Source organism: Anguilla rostrata, chromosome 6, assembly GCF_018555375.3.
Source record: "Anguilla rostrata isolate EN2019 chromosome 6, ASM1855537v3, whole genome shotgun sequence".
Lineage (NCBI taxonomy): Eukaryota > Metazoa > Chordata > Actinopteri > Anguilliformes > Anguillidae > Anguilla > Anguilla rostrata.
This window is the reverse complement of record NC_057938.1, coordinates 4,498,608-4,515,988: the sequence shown is the minus strand read 5'-3', so window position 1 is coordinate 4,515,988 and position 17,381 is coordinate 4,498,608. Positions and strand designations below refer to the sequence as shown.

The 17,381-nt window shown below is 43.5% G+C and overlaps 1 protein-coding gene across 3 annotated transcripts in view; it reads right to left on the bottom strand.

Moving 5' to 3' along the window:
• Positions 1-322: 322 nt before the first annotated feature.
• Positions 323-17,381, bottom strand: part of astn1 (astrotactin 1) — a 320,953-nt gene continuing 303,894 nt past the window's right edge. For all 3 annotated transcript variants that reach the window (XM_064341654.1, XM_064341655.1, XM_064341656.1), the window contains 4 exons: positions 15,044-15,144; positions 13,809-13,992; positions 1,919-4,734; positions 323-1,863 (listed from right to left, as the gene is read on the bottom strand). In XM_064341654.1, the coding sequence (XP_064197724.1) occupies positions 4,497-4,734; positions 13,809-13,992; positions 15,044-15,144 (523 nt within the window). In that variant the 3' untranslated portion in view covers positions 323-1,863; positions 1,919-4,496. The remainder of the gene's footprint in view (positions 1,864-1,918; positions 4,735-13,808; positions 13,993-15,043; positions 15,145-17,381) is intronic.

Sequence of the window (17,381 nt, the reverse complement as noted above, 5' to 3'; positions counted from 1 at the left end):
TATTTTTTTTTTTGCCATTTTGTCAGGGATAGCTGGGTCCGTGTCAGTTGGAAGATCTCAAACTCGAAACCACACTGGCTTTTCTCACACAGGCACAGGCAGAGGGTCTGATTAGTGATGTGGCCTGTCAACACTCAAGCAGTCAATCCTTCTTTAGTGTCATACAGAACTCCAGCTGATATATATATATATATATATATATCATATTTCAGAGCGCAAATTAGTGATTTCAAGTCATTTTTTTGGGTTTGAATAAAATAATTTCAGATTTTGTCATATTATAATATGTACTCTCAACATAACTCAGACATGAAAACTCAGCTTTGTGAAGACTTTTATTTATTAGAATCAAATTAACACAGGGGAACACGTTAAGAAAAGCATTTAAACATTGATTTAGAAAAAAATGGCGGGTGTATGTGTATACAATAATAAACTGTGAATGGAACTTGAATTGCGATCAACCATGACTAGCTGCTATCTACATGTAAATAAATTTTAGTTTCCTAAAGCGCAAAAAAGCACACAACCAATCGTGTCGCGCATGTGATCCCACGCAAAAATTGAAATGGGTAACGGACAGGATTTGAAGACCGAAACCCAAAACCAGAACCGAGGGGTCGACCGAAACGTGCCGAGTTTCGTGACATAAAAATGGAATGCAGGAAAAAATCCGACATGGACCAAGTACAGGGCGCGGGCCCCACCAAGCTCCCCAGGCCCTTCAGGACAGGGGTGTCCGATCTTATCCGAAAAGGGCCGGTGTGGGTGCAGGCTTTTGTTCATGCTGAGCACTATGACCCCTGATTGTACTTATCTTAGGTCTTGATTGAAGACCATGATTGGTTCATTATTAGATTAGTTAATTAGTTAAGTCAGGTGTCGTGTTGCTGTGCTGAAAAAAAACACCTGCACCCACACCGGCCCCTTTTTCGGATAAGATTGGACACCCCTGCTTTTGGAATTAGTCACATTCCTGATCTGGGGTGTAATGCCTGCAAAAGCCTCCCCCCCTGGCTGCCTGGCTTTTCTGGGCCGTACCCTCTCACGGGTCCTCTGGGGGAACGCCTCTCCATCAGCGAGGTACCGCTTTTAGCTGCAGGCTAATTATTCACCTCACCCCCCCCCCCCCCGTCCCCGTCCCCGTCCCATCACCCAGGGCCCATGGTGACTCAGACACACATCCAGCGCTGGGAGCTTCCTACTCAGGCTGAACGCCCCCCCCCCGGCAGAGGCCTATGGGAGTGAAGGGCTCATGACGACTGGGATAAGGAACCCGTGACTTTTTGCTCTCGCTTAAAAAAAAAAAGAAAAAGGTTCCTTTCTCACAGTGATCAGCTTCGCAATGTATTTTTGCTGTTGTGATATGGTGTCATACTCTATGTCTCTAAATCATACTATTTACTGAATACTAATTAGATCTATTGTATACAAACCACAAATACACACTACTGTGTTTAAATGAGAAATAAACGGAATTCCTTGTGGGACTAGATTGTTCTCAGTTCACGCGAGTGATTTTAACTATACACTGTGTCAAATCAACTCTGATTTGACATTTTACTGTATTTATGACATTGTATGTATGAAATTTCTAATTCAATTGAATTTCAGATTACATTCGTCATTGTTAGAAGACAGAAATCAAACGTCCACAATCAGTTTCAGGGAAATATGGACTTAAATATATTGCACCTAGATTTGAAATCCAAGTTGCCAGTTAGGTTCAGTTCCTACCAAAGATTTGTGGTGCTAAGATATCTCGTAAAATAAAATAATTCACCATCATGATCCCATAACAGTTAAAAAGCAATACTGAAGTACCATAACCACAAAACCTAAAATTTGGTCCTGGGAAGACCTCTGTGTGTGTGTGTGTGTGTGTGTGTGTGCGCGCATGTGCATGGTGTGTGCATACGTATGTGTGTGTGCACATGCATGTGGCTTGATTGATTGAAATTTATCTGGAATGAATACCAGCTCCAAAAAAAAAAGGGTTAGGCAGCCTTGCACAAAAGCCCATTTCAAACAGTAAATGAAGCCATTAGATAGATAAAGCATAGTTAGTGATGAATGTTAGGGTAAGGAATGAATCTTTATATCTGAATGAGAGAGCACTGATTTCAGGGAAACGTACTGGCGTTGCTAGACAACAAGGTGATCATTTTACTGTCCTTATTCTGTGAAAAAAACAAGGGGTCGATGTTCCAGGTTACCTGCTAAACTGTCTCGCACTGGCTCTGGATAAAATCCAATGGTTTATTATGGGCCATAATGGATATAAGACCATTCAAATCGCATTGGGAAACAATTAATCACGAGGTTCGTATGCAGCAGCAGCGATTTTTTCTAACAAGTGTCAGAATTTGTATCCTAATAAAAAGAAACTCAATCTGACCGTGAAGTATCCAAGGTGAACTCGAGCAAGAGCCAGACGGCTGTCGTTTCCCCCGAAAAAGCACAGCCGACTTCCTCCCTGACACTCTCTCCATTTCCACTGACGCCCTCCTCCTCAGGTACGCCGTTGGGCTGAAAACATATCGGACTTCACGGCGCGTTCTTTTTCGCGGCGCAGATTACGAGGAGCGGCCTGGCTCGCGCTGACCCCGCAAACCTTCAGGTTTGTTTTTGTTTTTTTTTTTCTCTGGTTTTTTTTGCGGAAACGATTACGGTTATGTCATCCGAGCCTGGGTCGGCCTGCAGGACCTCGGGGCTGCCAAAACCTACTGCTGAAGCGTAACTAGCGGCTCTCAAGCCTGCAAAAAAATAAAGAGAATGTGTCATAAATCAGCGCGGACTGATGAGATGACTTCAAGGGATCGATGATTTCAGCATCAAAACGTCAAAAAAAAAATTCACTGATATTTGATAACATAAATCATTTTGTACACATAAATACAGTTTAAAACTGCAAGTTTCTGCACGCAGTTAGCTTGCCTATAAGTCCTCTGCTCACCGGGCTCACTGACCACTAGAAGAAGAGAAGAAGGTGTACGCTGTAATAGAAAACTGCAGAAGAGTTCTTTAACATATCATAACGAGGAGAACAGGCCATTCAGCCCAACAATGCCCGCCAGTTTCCCAACTAAATTGTACCTACTGCTCTGATTACCTGCAGGCTCGATAGTATACTTCACTAAAGGTGAAGCATGCCACACCTCTTCTGGCTGGGCTTGTTGATTCATATAAGATCTTCAGTCATATTTTCAGGCTGTGCACTGTTTGAGATAATAGACTAAATGAGCACAATGCTATTGTGAATAAACTCACACTACTGCACGGAGGTAGAGGACAGGAGTGGTTCGCTTTATCCTTAAAAAAATGTTTTTTTTTTCTCATGTATACACACCTCTGATCTTAAAGATTTATAGGCACACAGAGACTGTCATTTATTGAAGGCCTACACACCGAAATTAAGATGAGCGGTTAAGATTAAGTTGACCTCACTTCATGTTTTACATTTTTTTTTAAGAACTATGTGAAATGAGGTGGCAAAAATTTTATTTGAAATTTAATTGATAATTTGTTCTCATTATCCCAACATAAAACTGTGTTTATAAACATGCGAGTTAAATTCACAGATTTCCATGGGTTTTCACCCTTAATGCACCCAGGATAAGCCTCAGAGTATTCCTGCAGCTATAACATTCATAGCACCTACATATTTAGCACAATAAAGATGCCAAAGGTATACCTATATCACGTTCTGCCAGGGTAAACGTGTGAAAACTGTTTTTCAGAGTAAAGAGCTCGGTTTCTCCAATTACAATAATATGTCTCTTCCCTCGTCCGAGCTCTCTGAATAAACATCATTTCCCTAGGTCACATCCGTGTGAACTCTGTATGTCGAAGCTGCACGAGAGTGAGAGTTTTAGATGGTTTTGGCATATTATAATAGCGTAAAATATATTCAGACTAAAAACACAGATCAAGACATCACGCAATGGTTCCATCTTCCCAAACTACTTAATACTGTTTACATAGGGGAAAAAAAGAGAAATTAGTGAGACCCGAACAACAGTTAGCTCTAAGGTTTTAAGTACTACATTCCACATTTTAGTAAACTTTCTGTTTTGTATAATACATCTTTGGGAGACTTTCAGTTTAACCGTTCAGTCACCAAGTCCCCACGTTAGTATACGCTAAAGACAAGCATTAAGAACACATAAAGAAGTTGTTCAGTTAGACGTTTCTTATTTACACACTGTAAGCACTTCCTAGAAAAGTACCCAAAAATTAACTGGTATCTGTTGTGCAAGCTATCTGGGAAAATATACACTAAATTAAGTAATACAAGCATTTAAGCTTGAGATCATTTTTTTTTTTGTTTTGTTTGGAGTGTTTTTGGGGATAGCTTTTTACCACACATTAGTTGAGGGAACATTTATTTTCCTGGCAGCCATTTTGTATGTTTTGAAGGTGACCCCGTGGGGGGGGGACGGTGGAGCGGCCCTGTTTGTTCTAACCGCCGGTGGAGCCGGACGGCGGCGTGCCCCTCACAGGTCCTTGGGCTCGCCGTAGTCGTTGTAGAGAACGGGGAGGAGCTGCTCGTCGCAGGCCTTGCGCACGTCCTGGCCCAGGTCCACCCAGTTGAGGCCGAAGGCCTTGGTGTCGGTGTAGCGGCAGGCCAGGTACTTGAGGGAGGCGCGGCGCAGGCCGATCTTGGGCTCCTGGAGGAGGCCCCTGCACCAGCCGCTCAGGTCGTCCAGCTGCGAGAGGATCAGGCCGGCCTTCCTGAAAACGGGAACCGCATTTGTCAGTTACGCGCCCTGCCCCCACCCGAACGCTCACGCCCGCAAAAACCTCCACCTGGACTCAATCAGCATTTGATCATGACTTTTGCCAAGTCAAATGCAGAATTTTTTTTTTTTTGTGAACACCATCTTGAGAAGAAGTTTTGATGCTTGCTCAACTTCGCAGGAAGAAAACACCTGCATTAGTTTGAAAGTCATATTAAAATTTTGACCAAACCAGGCCCATGTATCTCTGGAAATAGAGAATTCTCAAATACAGAAAAAAGGTTTCTTTTTCCATTTATCAACGCAGAACCATGGTTTAGTCACATGGGTTTTGAACCAACCTTATTAGTTGCTATGGTATTTTTTATTATTTTAAAAATACTAAAATGGTAGTTTAGTGATAACCTAGCTTGCCAAAGTGTGCTTGTGTGGGAGAAAATAGCTCTTGGTTCTACTTGCCAGTCAACGCTAAGGACAAATGTTGAAGACAAGTGTTTGAATGCTTTAGCAGAAAAGAGTCCGAAGATAAGTTGTCCATTTGGGATTGCATCAGTTAGGCCTCACTGCGGGAAGAAAGTCTCAACGTTCAGAAAATGTGTTCAGTACTCTGCACTTCAGTGGTGGGCTAATAGCTCATAGCTCAGAGCTTGCCTCAAAGTACAGAGGAGGAACTGTACGGAAAAACCCAACGAATAACAGTTGACTAACAGACTGGAAACAGCTGAAATACGGGCCCTTGTTGCGCTCACCTTAAATGGTGCAAATCGAACACTAGAGCAGGCAGATCGCTCGTAAAATGCGGCTCGCGGTTCCGCCATTGATTTCAGCACTTACATCAGCGCGACAGACCCTAACCTGCAGACCCTCTCTCCGAGGAGGAAACGAGAAGAGAACGGGACGAAGAATTCGATTAAAAAAATAACTCGCGTAAAGAGAACCTTTTTATTTATTTATTTATTTTTTTCATGAGTTCCAGAAGCTTCCGAGGGACCGTGAGACCGCCAGAGCGCCATCTTGGTGCCTGAAGCTGAGCGCCTCTCACCGGGACCGGTCTCACCCAAATGCGGTTTCGCTCGCACAGCAAACAACCTCCCCATTCCTGAACCATAGCTTCACCTCGCCGAACAGCCAAACCAGAAGCTCCGCACGTCGGCCATGTAAATACCGAAACAGAGTCCTTTTTTTTTTTTTTTTTTTTTGCGGGCCCCCGCAGTAAGGTATTCGAATATCACCGTTACTCACATCATAGTTATGAAATGAAAAACACCTCCGCTCGCCAAGAGCGTTACCCCCGCTCTGTAAAACAGAGCCATCCAAAACTAAAAACCAAAATATTTCATCTGAGAAGCGAGGTTTATTGCCGTTGTCGTCCGAGCTAAAATAGGCTTCGCGAACCTCAAAGGCGGGAGACTTCGTGTCGGTTCCAAAAAGACTGTGGCACATCCTCACGCACCTCCAGGTCCACAATTCATGTGAATATTGACTCCATTTCACATGCTTCATGGAAGCCACATACCAAAGCACCAAAGTCACCCAGTGCCTTCACACACATTCGTGCACACGTGTGTCAAAACTGCAATAACGTTAAAAACACTTCTCTGCACTGTTTTAATTAAAAACAAACAATAAAAACTCCATGCACTAATATCTCTAACAAGACGTAGACGGAGAAATGAAGGAATATTTTAACATCACATCACGTAACCATTTTATGTAAATTTATAACTTGCTAGCCTACCAAGCTACCAAGCGGACCGCCCCCCTTCATACTCCTCCCAAAAGAAAACCAGACTCTAGACACCGGGCAGACACCTCCAGACCCTACGCACCAGGCAGACACCTCCATTCTGCTACCTTGGCAACCCTGGCTCACCTCCAAGCGGCTTTGGTGAAATGCAGATAACAGGTGCCATTCTTGATTTAGTTTTTTTTTTGTTTTTTTACATTTCACTCCATCATGTTATGTGTCAAATGTGATTTATCTCAGAACTCCAAAGGAAACATTCTTCTTCTTGTTTGTAGATTACTGGTAACTGTGTTAGAGAGTGGACTGAAACTAAAGTGCATTGGCATTCTGTAAGTCACCTGAATAACATGGAGCTGAACTCCTGAACACTGGCTTTGAAAACTATTCACAAAAAAAGCTTAATTGAATTTTAATGATGAGAAATCAGAAATGCCCCAAGGTCTATGAGTTTCCCTTGGTTTCTGGCGTGACTTTTGTTTTTTATTTTTCTTTTTTGTAACAGTCTGCTCCCTTCCGTCACTCTTTCAAAATAAAATCACCGTGTCTGTAGAAGAGAATCTGTCATTTATATCTTTCTGAAATTATTTATGTTTCTGATAGCCTGCCACGTTTCAGTGGTTTGAAGAATCTGGATGTTTATTTGCCTAAAACAAAAACTTTGCGGTTTGTTATGCTTAAATTTTTTTTTTCTTCAGGAAAGCACATTTTGAGCTCCAAATAGCAACGGTTGTCACCATAAATCCCAGCATGTATGGAAGTGGAAAGCGGCCTCTTGTTTCCAAAGGTACGTTCTTAACTTTTTCCCAGAATCCTCCTGGGCGCCTCCTGAAAGCTGTTTGAAGCTTCCCCAGTGTTCTTTTCTCACTACATTAAGAAGTGATGAGAACGTTTACTGCCCTCCCCGTGCACCTGGTGCCACATGGTTCACGAAGGGCGAATCACCCCACACCTATTAATGTTGAAACAGAACACCCAAATAAACCGTCAAACGGTTTTTTTTCATTATGGCTCCAGTTGAATGCCCATACTGCGCACCCCACAAGCTACCATTAACACTGAGCACCAGTGTCAGGTGAAGGGGTCCACCAGTGAGAGTTCTCACGGTTAAAATGTGTTTTCTGTACCACTAACACACCTTAGTGGTAGCCATAAAAGCTGGTGTCAGACAAATTACCATATAATTAATTCTTTTAAAAATTAAATAAAAAATAAAAAAACATTTTGTTGCCCTTAATTTACCCTTTTTAATTTTTTTTGTACCAAAGTGATGGTTTTCCTTAAATTTGCACTGACATATCGAACGTGTTATCTAGCCATTACATCTTAACCCACGCATAATTAGACCTTTCAGATATGGCTCAGATTTCGTACGCTTTTTAAACTCAAATGAGCATGTAACACGCAGAAGCCAGTGGGAGAAGGCAAAATTAAAAATACTTTAATTGATGCTGATTTTGCACCCATGACCACCCTATTTAATGATTAAAAATATAATCTAATAGGAAATTAGAAACGGAGACAGAATATGCTTTTGGCTGGTAAACAGGCTGAGATGGACAGAATATTATTTCATAAAGACTTCGATAGTCTGGAATGAGGGAAAGGTGTTTCATTATTTATTGTGCTGCATTTCAGGACATCGATAGTAAAAAGTAGATAATAGATAGCCAGCCCGTTGCCTGCATAAATGCCAGCAAATAAATACTGATAATTAATGAATTAAACTAAGTAGTATTTGATTTGAAACTCTAATGAAAGGACTCGGAGCTGTGTCGTATTAAACACTTTAACGACAGCGAGCGATGGCGTTCACTCCCGTTGATTATTTATCGAACGCTAATTAACACGAGTAGAGATTTAATCAGCCAATTGGTCAGGCACAGCCTTTTTAGTGGAAAACACACTGAGGGAGGCAGCCAATGTGTTTCCATAAAACACAGTTTAGTCAACACACTGTTCTTTGGGCTCTTTTTAAGCCTTAACACCACTCCACCAGGCTCTGCAGCCAAACCAGCCTCTTTGACACACATGTCGCTAGCTAAGGGGTGTAATATATATGTTCAATAAAGTATTAATTATTGAACTGTGCACACGATAACAATATATTGTTGATTACAGTATTGATTACAGAACCAGATAGGGATCTGTGGCCAGTAATTATCGTACTTAATTCAATTTTCATAATGAATGAGAGACTTTTTAAACGGTATAATATTTTTGTTAACAACCAATTATTTTCTAGTTATTGTCCAATATTTTACCAAGCGTGTTTCACGAGGTCTTTACACTTAAATGCAACACTGAAGATTCTGGTTCCCGGTCCGGTTTCCCGGGCAACGCTCACATTTATGAAAGCAGTCATAATGAGTCACACCAATCACAGTGTTCAGTGGGGGTAAATTGACCTCAGAGTTTTAGGTTCATCTTTTCCCTGCGAGCTGAACGAGATGCTGTTCCTGGTCCAGTGCGCAGAAGATAACATGTCAGACAGCTGGGCAATAAATCCCCCGCTTAAAATATTTTACGAGTTCCTATGAAAACCTCTCAAACAATTTGTCAGAATACACGCTGCGTAAAAAGAACTAACGCCGGAACAATAATCATAATTCAAAAAGAACAGAATATAATGTCACATAATGGCCACCACCAAGCGAAACCAAGAAAAATGGACATAACTTCAGAACAGGAAGGACTACTTTTTCCCCCACAATTGTGCTAGTAATATTTTTATCACACCTTTAAATCACTACACAAACTTTACTGCTCAAGCCTTTTCTGGCCATATGACCTCCAAATTCCCAAAGTGCAATATATCAAACATCGCGTGTATGCTGTTCTTTCAGGACATTTGTACAGTAATTTGTCTTATTATAATTACACAAACTTCCCATTTGTGGCACTACAGTTTTCATTCACTACATCTAAATAAAAAGCCCTTCCATTTGTATTCTTAAGTTACAGTTTAATTCTTGGCATTTTTTTTTAGGTGCTTTATTTAAAAGCCGTCAAATTTGCACGAGGGGAAAATAAGCCAGCAAAAGCAATTAAAAACCGCCCTTGCAATACTGATTAACAAACCCATAAGACTGAGTTCATCTCCTGAGCTGTGGGCCTCGTCCACCTCCTGGAGCTAAATGAAACAGGGACACAGGGGGGACTGCAATGCCCTACACATAGCCCTCTGACACCATGCCGGCCATCCGGCATTTCTAAAGCAACAGTAGGCCCCGTGTGGAGGGCAGTATCACAGCAATGACGAGAAGGAGACGAGCAGGAAGGTGCTCGGGTGGGGAAAGCAAAAGCGAGCGATACGTTTTGGCCTGGAACATCACGCGGCGTCGCACGAAAAGAGGCGGGAAAATATTCTCGGACGGAGGCCGCCCCGAGACGCAACGCGTGCGAAGGGAAGAGAGGAGTCCGTTAAAAAACGCACCTCCTGCTCCTCCCAATCACTTTACCCTCAGTACGGCCGGCTCCGCCGACACCAGTTTACATTCTGTCGGTTCGGCGACAATTATCTCCTGTTTTGACTAGCTGATGAAAATCGCATTTTAACGACCGCGGTCGTTTGCGAGCGGGACGAACTCCGGTGAGCCGAAGTCACTCAAAACAAGAGGAATCAACGTCCAACAGGGCAACACCTTCTCTCTCTTTTGTTTTGTTAATATGTGTGGAAACAAAATGCTCACTGTTATGATTTTTGACTCTATTACACTTCTCTCAAAAAATGCTGGATTGACACGAGATATTAATTCAAAATGCAAAACGGGGAAAAACGATCCTTCGGAGGGATATTTATGCCGTTCTGGAATACGTGCAAGCAAGAGGTAACTTTATTACGGGTGACCCTGGAGAGCCATTATCACAACTGTTTAGCTGATCATTATTTGCTATTTGACACGCTCGCATGCTAAGCTGCACCCCGGCAGAATAAGCACCGCGGCGTTTTATTTCATATTTATCAACTGTAATGTGACATGTGTATTATTCTTTTTGTCTAATGTTTCCAGATGTGCCTTGGAAAAAAAGGCAGTTGCTGAAAGCGAGTAATTCAATGCACGAACTACGTCACGTGCCCCGATCCCATTCAATACCCGAAATAGAAATAACAACCCAGCTTTACGACCGTAAGGTCAATTAACAGTTTCAGAGAAAGCATTTGTACAGATTTATGGGTATTGCTTCAGACGGTACTAATCACTCAAAAGACAGATTTGGCTGCCGAAGGTGTCCCTCTATAGCGTGACGAGCGATCTTGGTTTTTGGAACAAATTGAGTAGGCGTAAACAAGCCCCATGTAAGGGCAATTGTGAAATATGAAATGAGGCTAACATGGAACCAGGTGTTGAAATGACCAGTTCCTGACGTTTTAACTCCTGAATTATTGAACTGATCCTGTTCTTCACGCAACAGCGTTCAATATTCAACTCTGTGAACAGGTATACCGGTTCCCTAAGCCCATGTAAGCAATCCACAGGCTCAGCCAAACCAACAGCTGAAGCAGGGACTGCACAGGTTTTATTCAGGAGAAAACATCCATCTCCCCGAACTCCGTTTTTATTCTGAGTACGCAGTTCCTGCTCTACGCCGACTGTCCCCAAGTTCCTTCTGTTTTTTTTTTTTTTCCTTTCTCTCATCTCTCGCTAAATGGCGTTATTACCAGGGGTCGAATTACGGGGGAGATTACTAATTAAGACTTGGACCTCCCCCCCTCCCCCCACAAAAGAGGTAAAAACAACAGGTCAGGGGGTCGAAACGTTTATATATCCTTCTTACCTGTAATCATAAATATTACAATACATTTACCATCAGTAAATGTTTCGACCCCCCTGACCTGTTGTTTTTACCTCTTTTGGGGGGGTCCAAGTCTTAATTAGGGGGGTCAGACCCCCCAAATCCTCCCCCGCCCCCCCCCGTAATTCGAACCCTGGTTATTACTCCCCTGTACCTCCCTGCTCACAGGTAAAACTTGGCTTCAGGGTCACAGTCAGGCCTGGAGTCACCTTCTCAGAAATTACAGAATTAAGTGCAAGTGCTAATTTTTATTCCGAAGAGACACAGTTCGGTAAAGTTCAGCAATTATCACAAATAGCAAGAATAAATAAATATTAGTAAAACTGCTCACAGTTTTACTAATATTTGCATATTTTCTAATACCTGCATTTTCATGCATTAGTCAGGCACAGTCAAGGATGCATGCTTGATTTAATCATCATCTTCATGGGATTAATCTTTATAAGGGCATGTGTACTACCGTATCAACATGTTTGCAGGCTATGACACTAATACGTAATTTTACAGTAACTTACAGCGACAAGCTTTAAGTCTGAACAGCACAGTCCATCCTCCAGCATCAGGCTAGATTGCATGATACGTAATCGGTCGTACGCTACCTTATTGTTTAATTTCCTTGAACTTCTCTCATTATTATTATTTTATTTTATTTTTTCGGAGGGAGCGTCTGTAGGTGGAATGGGCTCGTAAAGCATTTACAGCACTTTAAAAGATGCCTTTTATGTGCCTTTTTTTTATAGAAGCGGGAACTCTCACGGAACATTTGGAGGTTTGTGTGCTCGTTGGGGTTCGCCAGCTTATTTCACGTCGCCCGCAAAATGATTTTACAAGTCATTCATTAATCTGAACCGAAAAATAAAAATAAAAAGCCGAAATAAAAAAGGCGTTCGATAGATGCACATCAAAGCCTGCAGTCTACTTTTGTGACTTGCAGCTTACGTTTCAAGTGCTTATTTTTTAGCTTTACAGAAATAAGCTTTGCCAACTCATTCTTATGTGCCTTTTACACAAAAAAATTCCTAAACAAATAAGTAGCTGCCAAAAATGAATGGCACCATAAGGGTGCATAAAATAAAATATATAAAGCATTATGCAGCAAGTAAAGCCTTTACATAATACAGCAAGACAGAAATCTTACTTATGGAGCACCAGACCAGCCAAAGACATACAAAGATGTTTATATACTGTTAAACTAGAAAGAAAAAAAAACACCCACAAATTAATCTATGGAGAAATACTTACATAACATAGCCGTCTAATTGTTAGGAAAGTCTACGAAAGTCATAAATAAATACCCATTCCAGCAGGAAATGAACAAAAAGGATGGGCAGTTTATGGAACAATGATTTATCAGCTCCTCGTTCAGCAATACGGGATCTCGCTGATGTCTGCGCTAATGATTAAGGACCATTAGCCATTAGTGACGTCTGCTCGTGTTTTGCTGACTTCGAGAAGCCTGATTTCATCCGAGGCGCTTACTGCACATTAATCACACTCCGGAAAAAAAACTGCCTTTTACCCTAAGTGCGTTTTAATGGAACACATCGCGAGCGAACCAATTACATCAACCCCTCCGCGCGCGTTCGACCCGCTCAGAAAGCGACCGCTGCTTCTCGAACCGAAAGCCGTCGTCTCTCCGAGCCTCCGGCGCCCCTTAATCGCTTTCACCTGCTCCTCCCGCGCCCCCGCACGCAAGCGTCGGCGTCTGATACTGAACACGCGTGCGTTTGTAAAGCGTTCGGCCGTGAGCTCACTGCATAGTATTGCTTTCCCTTTCCTCCATGATGGGGGAACCTCTGGCCTCCAGGTGGTCCTTTGCGGTGCGTCCAATGGCGTACAGGTCCGTCCTGAATCGACAGAAATCGCCCGGATCGCATGCAATTCCTATGATAGTTAGCGCAAATGGATTTTATAATCACCACTTCCCTAGCATCAGCGGCGGCGTTAACTACGTTGCTGGGACGCACGTAGACCTTACAGTCGGGGGATTGTGGGAGTTAATCATTTTCACCACCCAGCTGTGTGTATGAGCTTCCTCTCCGCTTCAGGCCGGAGGTTTGCGAACCACACTCAGCACTCCCGTGCAGCCGACGCTGTGTTTACGCGGCTCGTAACGTCCGGGTTTCCATTCGCTTTAAATCAAGGCAAACGCATGGCCCGCCTTCGGTTCATTTCCATAGCCATAAAACTACATATTAGCAGATCACTATTACTGCTATAGTTACAATCCAACAGGAAAATTTACAGAAATATATGAACATCAATAGAGCAATTAAGACACAATTAGGAAGAAACCAGTAATAAAAGACCAACAGAATGAAGAGAAAGATATGTGTGTATATATATAGAGAGAAAAAGAGACTGACTCCGAATGTGTGTGTGAAATAAAAAGAGTGACAGAGAGAGAAAGATAAGAGAGAGAGTGTGTGTGTGTGTGTGTGAGAGAGAGAGAGAGAGAAACACACTCACACATACACACACAGACACACACACACACACACACACGCACAGGAGCGGAGGACGAGTACCTGGGGCCCAGCTCGTCCTCGCAGCGCCAGGTGAACTCCCCGAAGCTCTCGTAGCGCTGGTTGTAGTGGTAGAGCACGCGGTGCAGGGTGGGGGAGCCCAGGTCCATCAGCGTGTTGTAGGCCGTCTGCTGCTCCTTCCCGCTGGTGTAGCCGTTGAACAGGTTGTAGATCTTGTCGGCGATCTCTGACGGGGAATTGGGGAAAAAGCAAATTGGACGAGAGCGAGAAGGATTTCTGCGAGGGTCAGGTTCGCCGATCCGCAGAACAATCTGGAAGCGTCTGTTCCGGTGACAGATGCTCTCAGTCTCTCATTCAGAGCCAGGTGGAAAATGGCAAGCAGGAAAAAACAGAGATCTTACCTTGACAGAGGCTCCCAAAATCTTTGGGTCACGACGCCCTTTGGCAAACGGAAATTCTTTAAACCCCCCCTCCCCCATTGCCTCTGTCCACACTCCCCACTTCGGGAAACTCTTCCTTGAGATATGAACGGATCGTACCCTGAAGCCTGAATTCTCATTGCTTTTCAGAAATAACAAGATTGATAAATTCAAACAGGCCTCACAAGCTTATAGCATTTGTTTCATTTCCGTGCAAATTAATCTTTTACAGAGGTAATCCTGTCTCTGTGCAGTTACAGTTATGAAAAAGAACAGAGCTTTTTCACCGCAACAGAATACCTCACAGTGAGGGCCATTTCAGTTTAAACTCCCAGCCCTCCTGCCTCTGTGTGTGAACATAAGCACCCCTGATTTATACTCTGCAGAGCTGTTGATAGCCAGGGCAGCATCTGGGAGAGAGCTATTATTTTAAAAATGAGGCCATTTTAGCTCAGAATCTGTCCTTAAATACTGACATCTACGAAGGGAATAGGTCCTTTATGCAGCATTGATTATATGCCTACGTAGCATTTATGCTGCAAGGACGTAATCATTTTAACAGACTGGTACTACGGGCCCCAAAAGATAAGCATTTGTCTGTAATCTTACCTCACAATCAAACTCAAATGTTGCTTTATTTAATGGAGATTTAATGGAAATTCACCGCAAATTGCGGTAAACAGCTAAACTCACAGAACTGTTTGTGTAGGAGAAAACACACACACACACACACACTCTTCATCTGAGTAGTGAAGGTTAGGAAAAGCACAGTTCTGACCGAATCCAGGCCTGTGTTGTGTCCCCCCCACCCCCACCCTCACCCGCCACCGCCCCCGCCCCCCCCCCGTAGGAGCTCACCTTGTGCTTTGACATCGTCCACCGCTGGGCAGGGCGTCTTAATGGTGATCTCACTGGAGCCGGAGCGCCTTCCTGTGTTGTCCACCGCCCACAGTCTGAACCTGCAGTGCACAGCGAGGAGAGAGAGAGAGAGAGAGAGAGGCCATTTATTACCTGTGCTGACACAGAACACACTCCACTGTGCTCCACCTGCTGTAAGACTGCTTGTTAATGTGCTGTGTTGTGGCTGGGGCAGGCCTGTGCTGTGCAGAGCCAGTGCAGTATGGGACTGTTTGTGCAGTCTCTGCCCAAGTCTGCATCGATGGCCTGACTGCTGCATGGTCTTTCTAAACCTGGTACAACCACCAAAGCACAGCAAGATAGGACCCCCAGACACAGACACACTCACAGTCACACACATGCACACATACTGTACACACACACACTCACACACACCCACTCACTCCCTCTCTCTCACACACACACACACACATCCATACACACACATTCACACCCATACGCACACACACACTTAAAACACACACTCACATACACACACAATGCACACACACACAGTAACACACTAACACACACACACTACACACACATTCCAACACAAACTACACACTACTCACACTTACACACAACACACACTCACCACACTCTACACACACACACGCACACACACACACGCACCCCTCCCTCGCCCTGCGTGAGAAACGCACACAGCCGTGGAAGCAGCTCAGACGAAACCGCGCCGCGCTTTCGTGACTACATGACGCACTGGCTCAGGCCTGCTCGGTAAATATTTGCTGGCTGCCGCAGCGAGACAATTACGGAGCTAAATTGGTTTGGAGATGCTAATGTGCAGAACAGTGAGAGAAAGAGAGAGAGAGAGCGAGAGAGAGATGGAGAGAGAGGTGGAGCGTGTAAGGGATCGCTCCTGTGGATCCAGACGCGACGTTCTCACACCGCCACCTCAACTGCGGGCGCAATAACATCATCATCGCTCCCCGCAATGGCTTCCATACGGTTTCCGGAACATTTGCTTTGCGCCGCAGTCGCGGGGGTCATGAAACGCACATCAGCGTTAAGATGTCACCCGCGTTCGGCGGGGGCGAGAGCCGCACTCTCTCAACGGTTTTATAGTTCCGACGTATTATTTTACAGCAAAGGAAAGTCGATATTCGCTGGGAAAGAAAAGCAGAAAACGAATACTGTTCAGAAGCAGAGCTGGTTGTGAAGGTACATTGCTCATCACTCTATTGCGGTTAAGGGTTAAATATATCCAATGCATATCGCAGGAGAATACATGCAGTGATATATACGACTGTACTCTGCTTTACATAAAATAGTAACAATAATAATTAATCAATAGGTAATAAAAGATAAACTCTCAAGCATACAGTTTCCTCTGGGTCGATACAGCTCCATCTGTAATCGGTCACAGACAGATTAGTTCATCGCAATAATCTGTAATTTTGGCAAATAAAGGGCATAAATAAAATGAGTATGATGTCACATGCATGCGTGTAGATTTCCTCATAAAGCTATGGAATTCTCATTTATTTATTTATTTAGCTTTGTAGCTTTTTATCCATGTTCTTCTTTATCCCACAATATTTGGGTGCTCCCCCTATCGCATTTATTTATTCTGTTTGTAGAACACTCCAGGAAGCATAATTAACTTAAACACTCTATGTAACAGCAAAACTGTCCCACTGTATCACACCATACTGCACAATATCAGACAATACCACACAATATCACACAATACCACACAATACAGCACAATACCACACAATACCACACGGTACCACCACAATACCACCACAATACCACACACAAAACACACCACACAATACCCCCTGTCTGAGAAATATCCTGTAGGACAGGGGTGCTCAAGTCTGGCTCTCGACACCAGTACTACCACTGGTTTTCATTCTTCCCCTCCAAACAGGACCAATTTAAACCTGGGGCACCAAGTGAGTAAGTGAAATTAACTATCGGGTAGAAGAGAAAACCAGCTGGACTCCTGGCCTGGGGGGGGGCAGATTTGGGTGTCCTTGCTGTAGTTGGTCCTCACCCTTTCCCTTAAGGATCTATTTCACTCCTGTGTCACTCAAAGTAACCGGTTATTCAAAATCCTCTCAGTTTACTTGCCATTGAACTTTCTCGGTTAGTTTCACGTTTACTGCTGTGAATACCTCCGTTACCCCATGACACATACCCCTGTCCTCAGTTCATCTTTCTATAGTGTGTTGTTAGCGTTTGACGGTAATTGCTTAGAGATTCTTATTTCATCAAATGACAGCGTAAACATCTTCAAACTCATCTCTGGCACGACATATTTCTCTCT